The sequence below is a fragment of the Pelobates fuscus genome, chromosome 3, assembly GCF_036172605.1.
Source record: "Pelobates fuscus isolate aPelFus1 chromosome 3, aPelFus1.pri, whole genome shotgun sequence".
Lineage (NCBI taxonomy): Eukaryota > Metazoa > Chordata > Amphibia > Anura > Pelobatidae > Pelobates > Pelobates fuscus.
Window position 1 is genome coordinate 108308311 of NC_086319.1, and position 18554 is coordinate 108326864.

Genomic DNA, 18554 nt, shown 5'->3' on the forward strand with positions numbered 1-18554 from the left:
CCACTAACAAGTGAGTAATACAGAGTTAGCAACAGATAGACTTTCTAAGGAGTAATGTTAAAGGGACACTCTGCATCTAAACAACTTTATCAATCACTGGAATTGTTTGCAAATCGTTTTTTAACCATGTAATACAAGGACACAAGCCCCCCCCATAACAACGTATTTTTAGACAGAGCCAGACTAAAAAGAAAATTCATCCCGGGCATTTTTTATTACAGCGGCCCAGTGAAAAGGGGGCGGGGCCAAGTGGGGTCTGTTTTGTCATAACCAATGACAAGTACACCCCATCACAAAGGTAGCATGTTGGTTCAATGCTCTTCCAGGGCAGACCATGCACAGAGCTCTGCTGATGAGAAAAAGGCCTGTATTTGTTCTGCACCGCGCAAGCAAATTTAATAACATGCTTGCACTGTATTTGCTTGAAATTTGTCTCTGGTGTCTCCATATACCAGGAGACAAAAAATGATGGGAAAGAGTACTGTGCAGTGTGTGTGTGTGTGTGAGGGTTGTAGTGTGTGCAAGAGGAGTGCAGTGTGTGTGTGAGGGGTGTAGTGTGTGCAAGAGGCGTGTGAGGGTGCTGTGTGGGTAAGGGTGCTGTGTGTGTGAGGGTTGCAGTGTGTGTGAGTAAGGGTGCAGTGTGTGTGTTTCAGGGGTGCAGTGTGTGTTAGGGTAAGGGTGTGCAGTGAGGGTGCTGTGTGTGAGGGGTGTAGTGTGTGTGCAGGAGGGGTGCAGTGTGTGTGTGAGGGTGCTGTGTGGGTAAGGGTGCTGTGTGTGTGAGGGTGCAGTGTGTGTGAGGGGTGCAGTGTGTGTGAGGGTGCTGTGTTTGAGTGAGGGTGCTGTGTGCGTGTGTGAGAGTGAGGGTGCTGAGTGTCAGGGGTGCAGTGTGTGTGTGTGTCTGTGTGTGTGTGAGGGTGCTGTGAGTGCCAGAGGTGCAGTGTGTGTGTGTAAGTGAGGGTGCTGTGAGTGCCAGTTGTGCAGTGTGTGTGTGTGTGTGTGTGTGTGTGTGCTGTGAGTGTCAGGAGTGCAGTGTGTGTGTCTGAGTGAGGGTGCTGTGAGTGTCAGGGGTGCAGTGTGTGTGTGTGTGTGTGTGTGTGTGAGTGAGGGTCCTCGTGTGTGAATATGTTTGGAGGGCTTGTGTGTTGGGGGGGAAGAATATTTTCTATATATTAATTTTAAAAAAGTAAAGAAGCATTGATTATATCCCCCCTCCCTTCTTACCTTTAGCTTGGGAGGAGGGACCGTGCTGCCATTCCTGGTGGTTCTAGTAGTGAGTGAACTCTAGCCTGTGGGGCTAGAGTTCACTATCGCGAGACTCGGAGCGTTCTCGCGAGACGAACCAGGTGGAGCTGCAAAATAGAGCACCTCCGGGTTCCTCTCTTGTCTCCCTCCGTCTCTCCCCTGCCGGCTGCCTCAATACACTACATGTGGGCTGGTGAGGTAGATATTCCATCTCCCCACCGGCCCGTCATGGAACACAGCGGGGCCGGCGCTTGGATAGTGCCGGCCCTGCATAGACTGGCAGGGAAGATCCTGTGATCCCACCTGCCGGCCCCGGGCCATGGCCATCTTCAGCAACCTCGCATGGGGGGTGGGAGGGAGGGAAGGAGGGAGGCAAACTGTATATAAAAAAAGTAGAACTAGAACATTTCTCAAAAAAGAGGTATGTTTTTATTTCAGCTATTTTGTCCAATAATTCAAAATTCACTTTGAGTTTCTCACAATTCACACCTTATTGATCTAACCTTATTGGGGGCCATGTCCATTATTATATCTTAAGGGGTAATAAAATTGATGTCTTATCTCAGTGCCTACAATTGCTGACCAGTACGGTACATTGTTTAACAGCTCCTGGGATAAATAGGATCCTGGGACACAACTTTGGTACCCAATCAGAGTCGTACCCCTCTGTTAATATATCAATTATTTAACAAAGAGAGGTCCTGAGTATTTGTTTGATGTGGATCTGTTTAGCTATCAGTAAGCTTTGAAGGGACACTCCAAACCCATAAAGCACTAGCTTGCTGAAAAGCATTATTTGTAAAAAAAAAAAAAAAAAATAATGGGTACTCTTTTTCATTTGACAAAAAGTGCACATTTCAACAGAAATGTACACTTTTATAAATTAACCTGGTTACACCCCCTGGCTGTCAATCAAACAACAGGTCATGTTACTTCCTGGTTTGGTTAGCTCAGTGGAGCTAAACTCAACAGGTAGGCAATTGCTCAGAGCACCTGCCTTGCAAAGACTTCTCATTGAGCTGCATTGGGAAGTCTGTGATTGGACAGCCACAGAAAGTCTGGGCAGTGGTTTTCAAAGGAAGCAGACAAGAGAAATGCAGGTTTTGCAAGCTGTGTTTAGATATACCTTCAATGAAAATGCATAATTCGTACATGCATGTTTTTATTTGGGGTATATCTATTAAACAGTGTTTTTATTTGGGCAGTGGAGTGTACTTTTAACCATATAAATTACTGAAAGAAAATATTAGTAAATTTTTTATTTATTTTTTACATATTTTATGAGCTACACGTGGTTTTAACTGCTTAATCGACACAATATGAATATGCACACAAATATTTCCTACTGACTACTAATTTTGTGGTTTGTGCAAACACATAATTTGGATGAATATGCCATTCTCTGAGATTGGCATTGTGCAAAACACTATTGAAAGCATTTGAATTTAATATAATTATTGTCAACAGTACCACAAATAATACTTAATAATCATCTGCATGGTGTTTTCACTAAAATCTTAGTCACTTGACAATGGCAATGGAAGGAAGAGTATGGCCTTTTGGCCATAGTGAGTCCGGGGGCCTCGTTTGCTCATTCCATTCTTCTTAATCCCAACAAACCAGTCGCGGTCAGCATACTTCTTCGACTTGTACGTATTATAGTGATTCTCCTCTAAAGTTTCCAAAAACAGGCATTCTTCATTGAACGACAGCTTGGAAAAAAACAGAAAGAAACATGTAATAGCTCCTAGCTAGTTTACGGTATGTGGCAAAACAAACCATTGCGGTTATATTTAGCAGAGCTGGACCGAAGCATTTAACTACAGCTAGACTCTGGCTAAGAAAATAGTTGCTGTTGGTCAGCACTTAAAACCAATGCGACTCTGGGCTTCCTGCTGCAGGTCTGTCTGGTATTTATTTTTAAAAAGTGCTTTTTTGCATTTTCTTTCGCAGTAGGGAGGTGCACTGCCATTAATTGAGCTATTCCTGAAAGCTTTTGCCATTCTTTTATGAATCATGTTGGCACACAAAACATGTGGGTTATATAAGAAGTATACAAAAAAGTAAAAAATATTACTAGCTCGAAGGTCTATTACACTTTCTAATGTCAATCTTAATATGATATTTTCTAAAAGGTTACAGATAAAAGGATGTTATATGCATATGCCTTCACAAAAACATAATAAAAAAGTGTAATAACATTTATCCCCCTCCAGCAGCCATACAATGCTCAAACGAAATACTCTTTTACACTATTAAATACCACTGTAGCTCACTATCCTGCATCCACTGAAGAGCCCACATCAACTATATTTCTTGAGTATGACTCCCTTCTTCATGATCACTTCACCCCCTTTTTTTTTTTTTAAATATCTGTTTCATCTCGTTCTACCCCATTTCTTGCTTACCCTCTTCTCTCTACCTCACTTGTTTGTATGATACCGGTCACATGTGTTATTTAGATAAAGGGGTTACTCATGGCTAATCATGGCAGCATATACATATGGGTTAGTTCCTCCCCTTGTAGCCGATAGGACAGGAATAAAATAAAAAACCTTTAAAAGGCGTATCCCTTTATAGGTCCCTCAGTCTTTTTTCCTGTCCTACAGCCCTTAGGAGGAGAGCATTGTTGTTGCTCCCTAATGCTAAGTACTTCTTCATTATTTATACTTACTTCTGAGCTGAGTTCCTGGGCTTCCAGACTCTGCCTGTGCCTCTGGGGGACATGGGGATCTGTTTCTGTGCTCTTTAAACCTCATCTCTGGTTTTCCCTTCATCCTGGGTGCTCAGACTGACCGGATCGTGGTGAAAACGTTGCGCATGCACAGTCCCTGCATTTATGAATTTGGCGCAAAAATCGCGACCTTTGGGAATCCTGCGTCGCGTCGGCAATCTTTGTTAAGGGCAAATTGCCGAAAATGAGGTCAATTCTTTATTTTATGCTTATATATAGACCCCTAAGCAGGCCTTAAGTACTTTGGAGCCAAGTATTGGATGGTTTGAATTTTTTTATCTAAAGTGCCTGTGTCTTTATTTCTATTGCCACAGGTAGTATTTACCCTTTCTCCTTCTGTAGTTAATTTGCCCTTTGTTTATATATCTAGGGGATATTCATGTGTATTACTTATTTGGTTTTTTTAGTAGTCCATTATGAATTCCCTTTCCAGAACCCATTTACCCCTTTCAGCATCTAGGTGAGTATGGGCTCACATTTTTTCATATTTGCAGTTTTTTAAGTGCTGTTCTAAATCTGTCCTCCACTTACTTTTAGTAATGAAGAACAGACTGTATTATCTCCACCATGGAAGAGGAGGGAGAAAGCTAATCCCTGTTCAGGATGTGAGGGAGAAGCGGTTGAAGGTAAACAGCTGTGCCTACTCTGTCTCCAGAAGTTGACCTCATCCTCATCCACATCTGTCCAATCACCAGATGTCCTGGCTTGCATCAGGAAAGCAGAAGAAGATCTGAGAAAAGACCTAGACTACGACATGTATCCTATTGGTCTTCAGACTCAGACTTAACCCTGGAACAAGCTGAAGAAATTCAGATCTTGGATCAAATTGACTCCAGTGAGAGCGAAGTGGAGATGCTATCTGAATCGCTTGATTCCAAAACTATGGATAAGCTCATCCTTATGGTTAGGAAAACTTTGGAGATACCAGAAGATCTTCCTAAAGTAGACAGCTCAAATAAGCACTTTGCAGATCTTAACAGACAGAAGCTTTCCTTCCCCCTTCATAGGTCTATCAAGGATTTGATCACAGCGGAATGGGAGAAGCCAGAGAGGAGGGTTCCCATACTAAGTAGATTGTCAAGACTTTACCTATTGGAGGAAGACATTTCCAAAAGATGGACAACTCCTCCAAACGTAGATGCCCCCATTTCTAGGATGGCCAGAAGAACTACTCTACATCTGTATAGCTCCTTACAGGAACCCATGGATAAGGAGCTGGATTCTAACTTATCCAAAATTTATACTGCAGCTGGAGCAGGATGTCATCCTGAAGTTGCTCTCATGGCTGTATCCAGGGCCATGAAAAGCTGGATTAGAGACCTAAACTCAGATGTTGAAAGAGGTGTGAAGAGATCTAGTCTTCGTGATGCTATTTGTGATCTACACATAGCAACTGAATTATTTGTGGTGGCATCCCTGGATATTGCAAGGATTTTCTCCCATACTATGGTTCTGTCAGTGGCTGCTAGGAGAGCTTTATGGCTACGATACTGAGGAGCTGATGCCTCTTCTAAGTCTAATCTATGCTGCATTCCCTTTGAAGGTGAACTACTTTTTGGAAAAGCCCTAAAGGAATCTATAAAGAAAGCAGCAGAGTGCCACAAAGTATTGTTACCCCAGGAAAGAGGTAACAAGAAACCAGGCACCTCATGGGCAAATAAACAAGTCAAAGCTACAAGCCTGAGAAGGAGTTCAACAGAGGCAACTCATGATGTGGTGGTCAGTCATCATTCCCTCGCTCTAATCGTGCCAGGAACCAGTCCTTTCATCCCTCTGGAAAGAACTTTTGACTATCCACTGGAGGTTGGGGCTCCACTTCCCCTATTCCAAGAGGTTTGGGCTCCAAACATCAGATATTTCTGGGTGGTGTCCATAATGGGTTATAGACTGGAATTTCAATGATAACTAAGATGGGATTTCTTTATAGCCACTCATATCTCCAAAGACAGAAACAAGACCAAAGCATTATACTAATACATCCAGAATCTCACAAGCCAAAAAGTCATCATACCAGTTCCAAGGGAAGAACGGTTCAGGGGACAATACTCTCCACTCTTTTTTGTTCAGAAGAGCAAAGAGAAATGGAGGTCGATCTTAGACCTCAGAAGCGTCAACAGATACCTAGAGATCAGATCCTTTAGGATGGAATCCCTCAAGTCCATCTCACCAGCTGTCCGGAAGAACGATTTCCTCGTTTCTATCGACCTGAGGGACGCTTATTACCACATCCCAATAGCCAGAGAACACCAATGTTTCCTCAGGTTTGCTAAAAAGGAGGATCACTTTCTTGTTCCTAACGCTACTATTTGGCCTCAGCACCGCCCACAAGACATTTTCAAAGGTCTTGGTCGTCCTCATAGAGAGATTGAGGATTCAAGGTGTTTCTCTTTTTCACTACCTGGACGATTTGCTGTTGGTTGCCCCAGATCTCCAGAAGGCAAGGCTTCAAAAAGATTTAGTTCTGTCAGAACTTGAAAGATTCGGCTGGTTGATACATTTTCAAAAGAGCAGCCTCACACCAACCCAGAAAATTACATTCCTGGGGGTCGACTTCTACACTCTCCAAGGGACCATTTCCTTATCGCAAAAAAGGAGACACAGGATATCAAAACCTCTCTCCCAGGTGATACGATTACTCATAATCACGGTGAGAAGATATATGCAACTCCTGGGCAATCTAACATCTACCATCGGACTTGTAAGATGGGCCCAGTGGCTCCTCAGGATTCCACAGAGAGATTGTTTGACTCAATTCAACAGGTGGAAATTGAATTGGGATCAACCCCTGAGAATCTCCAGGATGGCAAGACTACACCTCACCTGGTGGCTTCGAAGGGAAAACCTGTTGAAAGGATTCCCATTGGCAGATCCTTACTGGATTATACTCACAACAGACTCCAGTGCCCGAGGTTGGGGAGCTCACTGTCAACACCTAATGACCCAAGGTTTGTGGAACATGCAAGAATCAGTGCTACCATGCTACATTCTGGAACTGCGTGCAATCTACAGAGCTCTCCTGCATTTTCAAAAGACTCTGAGGAACAAATGGATACGGGTCCATTCTGACAACCATGCAGCAGTGTCCTAAATCAACCATCAGGGCGGGACACACAGCCACAGTTGATGGAGGAATTACGTCCCATTATGATTTGGTGCCAGAAGAATGTTCAGGGGATGACAGCAGTCCACTTTCCTGGTGTACAGAATACCACGGCAGATTTCCTGAGTGGGGTTACCATAAACAAGGATGAAGGGCAATTATGTCCCAGGGTATTCGAGAAACTGACTCAGATTTGGGGAACTCCCGAGATAGATTTTATGGCCTTTTCTCAGAACAGACAAGTTCAGGCATATTTCTCGAGACATCTCAAGATGGGAGCCCAAGGTCAGGATGCTTTGACCCAACTGTGGGACTGCAGACTGGCATATGTATTCCCTCCAGTTCCTCTAATGCAGCTCTGAAGAAGATCAGGAATGAGAGGGCGGAAGGGATGCTATCCTTCCTTTTTGGCCATGTCGTCCCTGTTCCCTACGGCAAATCGGATGAGTCTGGAGCCTCCGGGGGAACTTCCAGCCCAACCGGACCTGCTATTACAGGGTCCCCTTCAACATCCAGATCCACAATCCTTCAGATTGATGGCCTGGAGATTGAGCAGGGAGCTATAAGTGGTGTGGGCAGATCTGACACCATCATTAAGACCATTTTACAGGCCAGTAAATACTCTACCGTATCTTCATATTATAGGACTTGGAAGATTTTTGTTGGTGTCAGGAACAGAAGGTGGCTATGAATCCTCCATCTTTGTCGTCTGTGCTGGGTTTCCTTCAAGCTGGTCTCAATAAGGGCCTGAGCTACAATAGTCTGAAGGTTCATGTCTCTGCTCTCATAGCATTGACTGGCACATGTTGGGCATTGAAGCCTCTGGTAATCTGTTTCATGAAGGCAGTACTTATAATCTGGCCTCCTATTAAGGTATTTATGCTGGCATGGGACCTCCCTCTGGTCTTGAAAGCCATGACTAGGTCGCCATTCGAGTCACTTAAACATGCATCTGTGACCAATGTTACTCAAAAGTTGCTTCTCTTAGTGACTATCTCCTCGGCTAGGAGGATGTGTGAGCTCCAGGCTTTGTCCTGTGAAACTCCCTTTACCATAGTCCAACAGGACAGTAGTCCTTCGACCTGTTCCAGAATTTATGCCTGGTGTTGAATTTCCACCTGAACCAAGAGATTGTGTTGCCATCCTTCTACGCTAATTCTTCAACTCCTGAGGAGGAGAACTGGCACACTCTAGATCTGGTTAGATCTATTTCCCTCTATATTGAGATGACCAGCTCTTTCCGTAAGTCTTCCAGACTTTTCTTATTACCCATCGGCCACAGAAGAGGTGAAGCAGCCTCTACTTCGAGACATTGGGTAGTTACGACAATTACTAAAGCTTAACAAGGCCTATCACTACCAGTGCCTAGAGCAGGGGTAGGCAACATATGGCACGTGTGCCATGCATGGCACTCAAGGTGTCTCTGCACGGCACTCAAGGCTGCTCGAGCCAAACAGGCTCTGGCCTATCAGAAGTCCCAGTGAAACTTCCGATATAATTCCCCCACCCATGTAGCAGGCAATACTCTAGACCTTATTTTCACTCATGATTGTACAGTCTCTACCATCTGGAACACTCCATTTCCTCTCTCAGATCATCATTTCCTATCATTTGCTCGTAATAGCCCCCTCCCCCAACAACCTCAGCCTAACCCCCCTCAATTCAGAAGGAATCTGAGTTCTCTAAACCTCCAGCAGCTGTCAGCTGATATCAATTCCCAAATATTATCCATTCCTGCTAACTCATGTCCCTCACTGGCTATCTCCTCATATAACTCTACCCTCACCTCGGCCCTGGACGCTGCAGCCCCTCTCCAAATACACACCGCAAGGAGGACACGCCCCCAACCATGGCACAATAAATCAACACGCTACCTGCAAATATGTTCTCGTTCTGCCGAACGCTGCTGGAGGAAGTCTCACACTACACTTTCCACACTACAAATTCATATTGCGTTCATACAGCACAGCCCTTGCCCTTGCCAAACAGTCATACTTTTCTTCACTTATTCGTTCATGCTCCCACAATCCCAGGCGTCTCTTTGATACCTTTAACTCTCTACTTTGCCCTGCTGTGGCCACCCTTAAACTAAACTTACAGTTCGTAGTCTTTATTTGCTACTTTACTTACAAGATTGAACAGATAAGGAAAGAATTATCACCACCTTGCCCCTAACCTTTTCAACCTCCCCTGGATCATGCCAATCCAACCCTTCCAACCTTCTGCCAGGCTACTGAACAAGAGGTGGCTGCACTTATCCTTTCCTCTCGCCCCACCACTTGCCCGCTTGATCCTGTCCCGTCTCACCTTATTAGATCTCTCTCTTCTTGCCTTGTGCCCTCCTTAACACACATCTTTAACTGCTCTCTTTCTTCTGGAACTGTTCCTGCTGTCCTGAAACATGCTACTGTAGTACCCATCTTAAAAAAAAACATGTCTCGACCCATCCTCCCCTTCTAACAAAGTCACTAATGACCTTATCACAGCTAAATCCAAAGGCCACTACTTCATACTAATTCTTCTTGACCTCTCAGCTGCTTTTGACACTGTTGATCATGTTCTCCTTCTCCAAACTCTTCAATCACTCGGTCTCTGTGACTCTGTCCTCTCATGGTTTTCCTCCTATCTCTCCCAATGCTCATTCAGCGTCTTCCTTTCTAATGATACCTCCACCATTCATCCTGTCTCAGTTGGAGTCCCTCAAGGCTCTGTAATTGGTCCCATTCTATTTTCTCTTTACACTGCCTCTCTTGGCAAGCTTATTACCTCTTTTGGATTCAAATACCGCCTGTACCGCTGATGACACCCAGGTATATCTCTCCTCCCCAGACCTCTCCCCTGATGTCCTGCAACGTGTCACCTCTTGCCTTTCTTCTATCTCTGATTGGATGTCCTCCCGCTTTCTGAAACTGAATCTTTCCAAAACAGAACTTTCCTCCTCCTAATATTAATCCTCCTCTCTCGCTCTCCCTTCAGATTGGTGGTACCCATATCAGCCCATCCTTACAAGCACGTTGTCTTGCTGTTACTTTTAATTCTGGCCTCACCTTTGAGCCTCACATCCAGTCTGTTATCAAATCATGCCAATTCCACCTCAAAAACATCGCCCGCATCCGCCCCTTTCTTACACAAGATGCTACTAAAGAGCTTGTCCATGCTCTAGTAATCTCTCGCATGGACTATTGTAACTCTCTCCTAAATGGTCTTCCCAATAGCCATATTGCCCCGCTACAGTCTGTAATGAATGCTGCCGCCAGACTGATTTTCCTCTCTAGTCAGTCCTCTCACACCTCACCCCTCTGTCAGTCCTTACATTGGCTTCCTGTATCCTATAGGAGTCAATTCAAAGTGCTAATCCATACCTATAAAGCACTGAATAATCTTAGCCCCTCTTATACCTCCTCACAGATCCATAGGTATGCCCCTTCTCGGCCCCTCCGCTCTGCCCGTGACCACCTTCTGTCCGCCGCTCGTACCCGTACGGCCAACTCGCGCTTGCAGGACTTTTCGCAGGCAGCTCCCGTCCTATGGAATAGCCTGCCCACCACCATCAGACTCTCCCCTAGTCTTCAATCATTTAAGAAGTGCCATAAAACTAATTTCTTTAGGAAAGCCTATGGCCTTCCAGACTAACCTCTGCCTCACATACCTGCCTCTTGCTCTCTCCTAAAGGGCAGCACTCTACTCTCTCCTACAGCTCTGCTCCACTCCCACCTAATTTGACTACTTTTCCCTGTCCTATAGACGGTAAGCTCGTTTGAGCAGGACCCTCTTCAACCCTTTGTTTCTGTAAGTTTTCTTGTAATTGTCCTATTTATAGTCAAATCCCCCCTCTAATAAGATTGTAAAGCGCTACGGAATCTGTTGGCGCTATATAAATCGCAAAAATAAAATAAATAAATAAGGACAATCCTCAATGTATTCATTGCAGAACGTAGAGGAAGTGATGGCACCCACACTGCTAGATATACACAGAGCTGCAGAATAACCCTCCCATCATACAAAAAATACAAACAGCCCACAAACACAACACACAATCCGCATAAACTCAACACCACTGACAATCCACATGCATGCATACAACCCCATATGCAGCCTCTCACATGCAATACCTCAAACAGCCCCACACATATACACACTACCAAATACACAATGTGACATATCCATCCACACACACAATTCCACAAGCAGCCCCCATACACAGTCCACATTCATATGTATCATACACGACACCACAAACTACTTGTGAACATATACAATATAACACCTCATATACGCACAAATTCAATGATACAAAGCAACTGCAGTATAAATAACACAAGCAGAATACATCAACATACACACCTCAATTTAAAAACATAGGACCGGCACGCTACGGGATATCACAATCTTATTTAGGCACAGTGCCTACACCTGACCTAGAGGAATCAGAGCACACTCTACTTGTGCTGTTTCTGCATCTTGGGCTTCTGTTGCAAATGCTTCTCCTGACAGTATCTGCAAGGCTGGCACTTGGTCTTCGTTGAACACATTCATTCACCACTACAAACTGGATGTTAGAGCTACGAATGAATCTCAGTTTGGACATCATGTCCTTCAATCAGTTCACTCTTCTGAGTAATGAGCTGTTCTGATATGTTTTCATTAAAGGGACTCTCCAGTGCCAGGAAAACAACAATCCGTTTTCCTGGCACTGCAGGTCTCCCTCCCACCTCCCAATCCCCGGTTGCTGAAGGGGTGAAAACCCCTTCAGTCACTTACCTGAAACCTCTGCCGCGGGTCGGGTCGCCGCCGCTCCTCCTCTTCATTACGTCGGCCGGTGGGTGAGACTGATCCCGCCTGCCGGCCGCGGAGACCTAATGTGCATGCGTGGCAATGCCGCGCATGCGCATTAGAGCACTCCATAGAAAAGCATTGAAAATGCTTTTCAAGCTTTGCTATGAGGAACTATCTGTGCTATTTTATGTGCTATGGACCAGGAAGTGCCCTCTAGTGACTGTCTAGTAGACAGCCACCAGAGGTGGAGTTAACCCTGCAAGGTAATTATTGCAGTTTACAAAAAACTGCAATAATTACACTTGTAGGGTTAAGGGTAGTGGGAGTTGGCACCCAGACCACTCCAATGGGCAGAAGTGGTCTGGGTGCCTGGAGTGTACCTTTAAAGTTTATTTTTTCAATGTCTTCAGTCTCTCTTGTCCCTCCCTGGTAAGCTTGGGTATTCCCATATGTATATGCTGCCATGATTAGCCAGGAAAGAGGAAAAAGTATTCATACTTACCGTAATTTTCTTTTCCTGGCTATTATTCGTGGCAGCATATACTACCCACCCAGTGTGGGTTTTTTTACCCAACCCTCTGTAGGAGCTTGTTACTGACTGAGGGGCCTATACAGAGATACACATTTTAATGTTTTGTTTTATTCCTGTCAGCTGTAAGGGGAGGAGCTAACCCATATGTATATGCTGCCATGAATAATAGCCAGAAAAAGAAAATTATGGTACCGTATATACTCGAGTATAAGCCGAGTTTTTCAGCCCATTTTTTGGGCTGAAAAACCCCAACTCGGCTTATACTCGAGTCAAGGTCTGTATTATGGCAATTTGTATTGCCATAATACAGACTGGGGGGAGAGGGGGGCTGGCAGAGCTGTAACTTACCTGTCCTGCAGCTCCTGTCAGCTCTCTCCTCCTCCGCGACGTCCGGTCAGCACCTCGGTCAGCTCCCAGTGTAAATCTCGCGAGAGCCGCGGCTCTCGCGAGATTTACACTGGGAGCTGACAGAAGAGCAGAACGGACGGCGCAGAGGAGGAGAGAGCTGACAGGAGCTGCAGAACAGGTAAGTTACAGCTCTGCCAGCCCCCCTCTCCCCCCCACTGAACTGCCACTGGACCACCAGGGAAGGAGAGCCCCCCTCCCTGCCATATATCAAGCAGGGAGGGGGGACGAAAAAAAAATATATTAATAAAATAAGAAATAATAATATAAAAATAATAATAATAATAAAAAAATAAGGACCACTATGGGAGGGAGGGGGGGATAAGGACCACTATGGGAGGGAGGGGGGGATAAGGACCACTATGGGAGTGGGTGGGATAAGGACCACTATGGGAGGGAGGGGGGGTATATGGACCACTATGGGAGGGAAGGGGGGTATATGGACCACTATGGGAGGGATGGGGGGGGATAAGGAACACTATGGGAGGGAGAAGGGGGAGAAGGACCACTATGAGAGGGAGGGGGTGGGATAAGGACCACTATGGGAGGGGAGGGGGAAGTAAGGACCACTAGGGGAGGGGAGGGTAAGGACCACTAGGGGAGGGGTGAGTCAGGACCACTGGGGGGGGGGGAGTGAAGGAACACGGGGGTGGGGAGGTAAGGACCACTGAGGGAGGAGGAGGGGAAGTCAGGACATATGGGGGGGCGGCAAAAAATGTTTTGCCTACGGCGGCAAATATCCTTGCACCGGCCCTGCACACACTGCATTCACACACTGCATTCATACACACACACTGCATTCATGCACAGACACTGCACTCATACACACACTGCACTCATACACACACTGCACTCATACACACACGCTGCACTCATACACACACGCTGCACTCATACACACACACATACGCACACACTGCATTCATTATACACACACTGTAAATAAATATTCAATTAATATATTTTTTTTAGGATCTAATTTTATTTAGAAATTTACCAGTAGCTGCTGCATTTCCCACCCTAGTCTTATACTCGAGTCAATAAGTTTTCCCAGTTTTTTGGGATAAAATTAGGGGCCTCGGCTTATATTCGGGTCGGCTTATACTCGAGTATATACGGTAAGTATGAATATATATATATACACACACATGCACATATATCCCTATTAATCCCTCTACAGTCTCAGCCAGGTAGATAATGTGTCATACCTTTGATGTACCCACACTGTCCATGAAAAATCCATGTATTTTCTGCCTCCCCCCCTTTCCTTCCATGTCTCTGTTCCCATCCCTTTCATGTCTTTGCTTTCCCCTTTTCCCATGTTCTGGATGTAGTGTGTCTTGTATGCAGTGTGTGTATTGAATACATTGTAAGGGTGTATAGTGGATGCAGTGTCTGTGTTTGAGTAGTGAATGCAGTATGTAGTGTATCTAGTGTATGTGTGGTGGATTCAGTGTCTGTGTAGTGGATGTAGTGTATGTGTATGTAGTATTGTCTGTGTAGTGCATGTAGTGTTGGATAAGTGCTGGAGGGTGAGACATTTAAATACAATTGGGCTTATCCCCTCCTCCTTGCCTCTTACCTGTGGGCTGGAATGGGGGGGGGGGGAGGGACAGTGTATAGAAATGTGACAGTAGTGTGTAGGAAGGTGATAGTGTGGGGGGGGGGGCAGTGTGTAGGAAGGTAACAGTCTGGGTGGCACTATGTGGGGATGACCATGTGGGGGGCAGAGTGTGGGGATGACAGTGTGGATGGGCAGACTGAGAATCAACATGCCCTGATGACATATACTCACTGACAGACAGTGATTGTCTCACACACTATTTAATGCGCACACGTTTACTGACAGACACACTCACTAACATACACACACACACACACACACATTCACTGACAGACGAGGGAGCAGGGCAGAAGGATTACAGCTCCCTCGCCGCCTTTGATGAGCACACACTGCCCACCTCGGAGGTCCATAAAGCACAGGGTACAGCGCCTGCATTTGTACTTGCACGGCATGATGTGGAGAGGGGAGATGGGGGGGGGGGGCGGCCCTTTCTTGCCAACTCTAGGTCAAAAGTGAAAACTATACACACATTTTATACTCACAGATCCATATAAGCGTCCAGTGGAATCCATAGCCAAATAATTCTCAGTTTCCGTGCACTTTATATTGACTTCACCTACATTTTCTGCCTTTAACTGCAATTTAACTAGAAGGAGACACCAAAACATTTAATTTAAAATCATTTATAAAGTTATTTTACCAGGTATAGCTTTCACCAGCTTTCAAGTACATCCAGATATATTCAAGTTATTGCCTAAGTGAATGGTACATATTCATTTGACTTGGGAAGGATGGGTCACCTAGTGGATATTGCTGTGAATAAAAGTAGCAGATTGAAGAGTTCTAGAGATTCAGCTGTTGGAATACCTTACTCTAAGCTATCTCACATGGTATGATAGTGAATCTAAGCTAATCTGAACAGTAAAATAACCTATAATGAATTGTTCATGGTTCTTAAAAGGCAATTATAATGGACTGAGTTTTTGCCTGCCCGGAATGGTTTACTCTTATTAAACATTAATGCAAGAACAAAGTTAGAAAACAATTATGCAAACGTACTTAAAGACGTATTAATACAATAGAATAAATATATGTGTCAGAAAATATGTGATGGTTAGGGAACATACACAAATATAATATCCTCTAAAAAAGTAGGCTTAGAAAGACCCTTGTTAACTATTGTGTATCTCAACTAGACTTGTACCATTAATGAGATATATGTATACACACACATATACACAAATCCAAATAAATAATATTTCCTTATATCATTGTATGTGTTGATAAGTGTGCAAAATAGCTGCGCCATCATGTATTTCAGTTTTGTGAGATATATTTGCCATTGATTCAGGAAGAAAAACAGGTTCTAGATATTTTTATTAACATGTAGACCTGGTATGTGGATCTGAGAGTATACATATTTGTATAGCAGCTAGTAACGCATGCCCAGCATCTAGCATAGGGTCAAAAAGAGTGAACAGGACAGATTGGAGAGGACTACTTGCCAGCCTCCTGCCACGTGACTACGGACCCTGGGAAGTATTGCCCTTTAAGAACGTATTTGGGCATAATGGATTTTTATTGTGCTGCTGCTGGCCCTTTAACTACTAGGAAAAGGATCTGTACTTTTAAACTGGCACTTCGGATGCAGCCAAAGTGCCGAAGTGGCCGCCATTCGAAAACCGAACACGTGGCGGTGGCCATTTTAATTCATTCGAACGTGGTCAGCGGTATGTGCGCCGTCAAATTAATGGAACTGAAATCGGCTACAAAACGGCACGAACATCACTGAAGTTTTACCTTCCCTGGAACTAATGAATTTGACAATTCGAACGCCGTTACTTGACCCTTTCTTGAAGTCTTGGCTCATGTTTGGGGGATGGGATAACTACACTCTGCGGATTGCAATATTTACACTATACTCCCCAGGGTAAGCTCTTGTAAGAGCTTTTCTTGTTCCTGCTACGCTCTCTGGGAGAAGAGAGGCCTGCCCACTGGAAGCTGGATCCTGGCCTTAGATCCAGGGTGGGTGAAAGACGGCGAGACCCCAGCGCAGCTGCATTGCTGGAAGTGGAGTCTGCAGTGCTGATGGTGTAGGTTGGAGTGCTTGGAGTCCTCGGCAAGTGTTAGGAGCATCGATGGGCGGAGTGCCAGCGTTCCGTCACACTATTCTCGCATTTTAAATCTTGTGCTCTATCATTTTAGTATATTAATTAATTATCTACCTACAGTCAACTTATTTCCTATCCTTTTATCTTTTACATTCTACATTCCTCACCTACCTTGTATTCTTAATCACTTAAGGACCAATAACTGTCTATAAATATCCTAATCTGTTTTTTAAATATCATATTCTGAAGCTCAATGCTTGCTTGAGTTCAAGTAATACATTGTAAGCTGGCCTAAGATCCTAAGGGGCCAAATTATGATGACTGCAAATTGTATCCCATGGAGCAGCACAGCTTAGTGGAATATGGCCTTGACAGAGCTAGAAGGTGGGCATTTACAGATAATGTGTTTGGATTGGGAGGGGGCAGAGCCTGACCATGATCCGGAGCGGACGCGACCCAGCAGCGCTCCCGACCAAAACCTGCATCAAAGCCTGATATTTGAGGCTTAAAACCCTCAAATAACCCACTCCTGACCTGGGGGCACTAGCTGAGCACAACCAAGCTGCCCCCCATGCCGTTTGTGTACCCGGCACAGGTAAACTAGTGAAACGCAGACCTGAGGCCTACAAACCCACATCAGCCCTCGACTGGTCGGCACTCCTGGGCAGATTTTAACAACCGGAGAACCCAGAGGTGGAAGACCTCCCCACAGAACACTTACCTACCCCAGCAACAATGGGCCGACGGTCCCAAAAATCTCCACCGGAGTCGCCCTCAGGGTCCAAGGACATAGGTGCTATGCTGCAGCAACGACAACCGCAGATCGCTGAACCCAGTCACCAGCATCCTCAGAGAAGCAGGAATAGAATATCACTAGAAATCTCCCAGATTCCTGGTAGTCACACATAAGAGAACTGTACATAAACTCACTAGCTGAGTCCCCAACATTCTGTAAGGCCTCGGGTCTCCCCGCACCCATGCAGGATACCAACCAACGATCCGCACCAGATGCCTGACCCCCCCCCGAGAGCCAAATAGGCATTAGCAACCAGGACATACACTGTTCAGCTACATATTTGAGGTATTTAACTTGTTTGCTTGGAGCCATACCCAGTCCACTTGTTCCCCTCTAAGAAGGAGTGACCTGCCGCTCCATTGCCAGCCCCCCTCACCTCAAGGCCCTCTTGGGCTAAGGGAACGTTTAGAAGAAGGCCATAACTTCACAACCTGACTGGGTTGCATTAAGCCCACCTATACCACATAGCCATTCTCCCGGAGCAATTTACACACTCCTGATAACATACTAATGTTGGTCCGCAATTTCTGTTATACATACCTCTTCTTAGACTAAAGTACACCTTGTTTTGCAACATATGTATACTTATACTGTACGTTCTTTGTGTTACATGGCCCGCATGGGTGCGATAAAAAACAAAAAATGTCAATAAAAAGAGATTGACAAAAAAATAAAAAAATGTGTTTGGATTGGCTAGTTATCTGGGATAGGCAAGCTGGTACATATAGGGCAGCCATTTTAAAATGTTCCCATTCTAATGCTTTCTCACAGACCTTATTGTTATTGCCAGCACTGATAGTGTGGCTTCAGGCCTTGGATAATTATTTTTTGTCTTGCAGATTTATCATGGAGACTGTGTTTGCAGCCATGCTGGATGGCATCAAGAGAGCAACCCAGGAGAAGGGAGTTGACTAGATTCAGGAGCAGTTGAAATCACTGAGAACAGCAGATTTGAGCATGGAACAGGAGTCCTTTGGCATCAGGAGTGACAGGTTCATCATGGGGCCTGTCTTTGCAGCCATACTGGATGGAATCAAGATAGTAACCCAGAAGGGAGCTGACTGGGTTCAGGAGCAGCTGGCAGCAGAGCTGGGAGGTATTATGGCAGACAGTGCAGGCCTAAGGGGTCCAGTGATTATCATGGCAAGGAAGTGGAACAGGAGTCCTTTGGAAGCTGGAGTGACAGGCGAGTACAGGCAGTCCAAGAGGGGTTGGGAATAGTGGCAGAGGACAGAGTGGGTTATAGGGGCTACACTCTTCCCAGGGAAACAAGATCCCCCAGTCAGGCAGCAGG

General features: G+C 45.1%; 1 protein-coding gene across 2 annotated transcripts in view; it reads right to left on the reverse strand.

Annotated features, from left to right (window-relative positions):
• Window positions 1–153: 153 nt before the first annotated feature.
• FGF1 (fibroblast growth factor 1) overlaps window positions 154–18554 on the reverse strand; it is a 204959-nt gene continuing 186558 nt past the window's right edge. For both annotated transcript variants that reach the window (XM_063447406.1, XM_063447405.1), the window contains exons 3-4: window positions 14896–14999; window positions 154–2954 (exon numbers count right to left, since the gene is read on the reverse strand). In XM_063447406.1, coding sequence (XP_063303476.1) covers window positions 2760–2954; window positions 14896–14999 — 299 coding nt within the window. In that variant the 3' untranslated portion in view covers window positions 154–2759. The remainder of the gene's footprint in view (window positions 2955–14895; window positions 15000–18554) is intronic.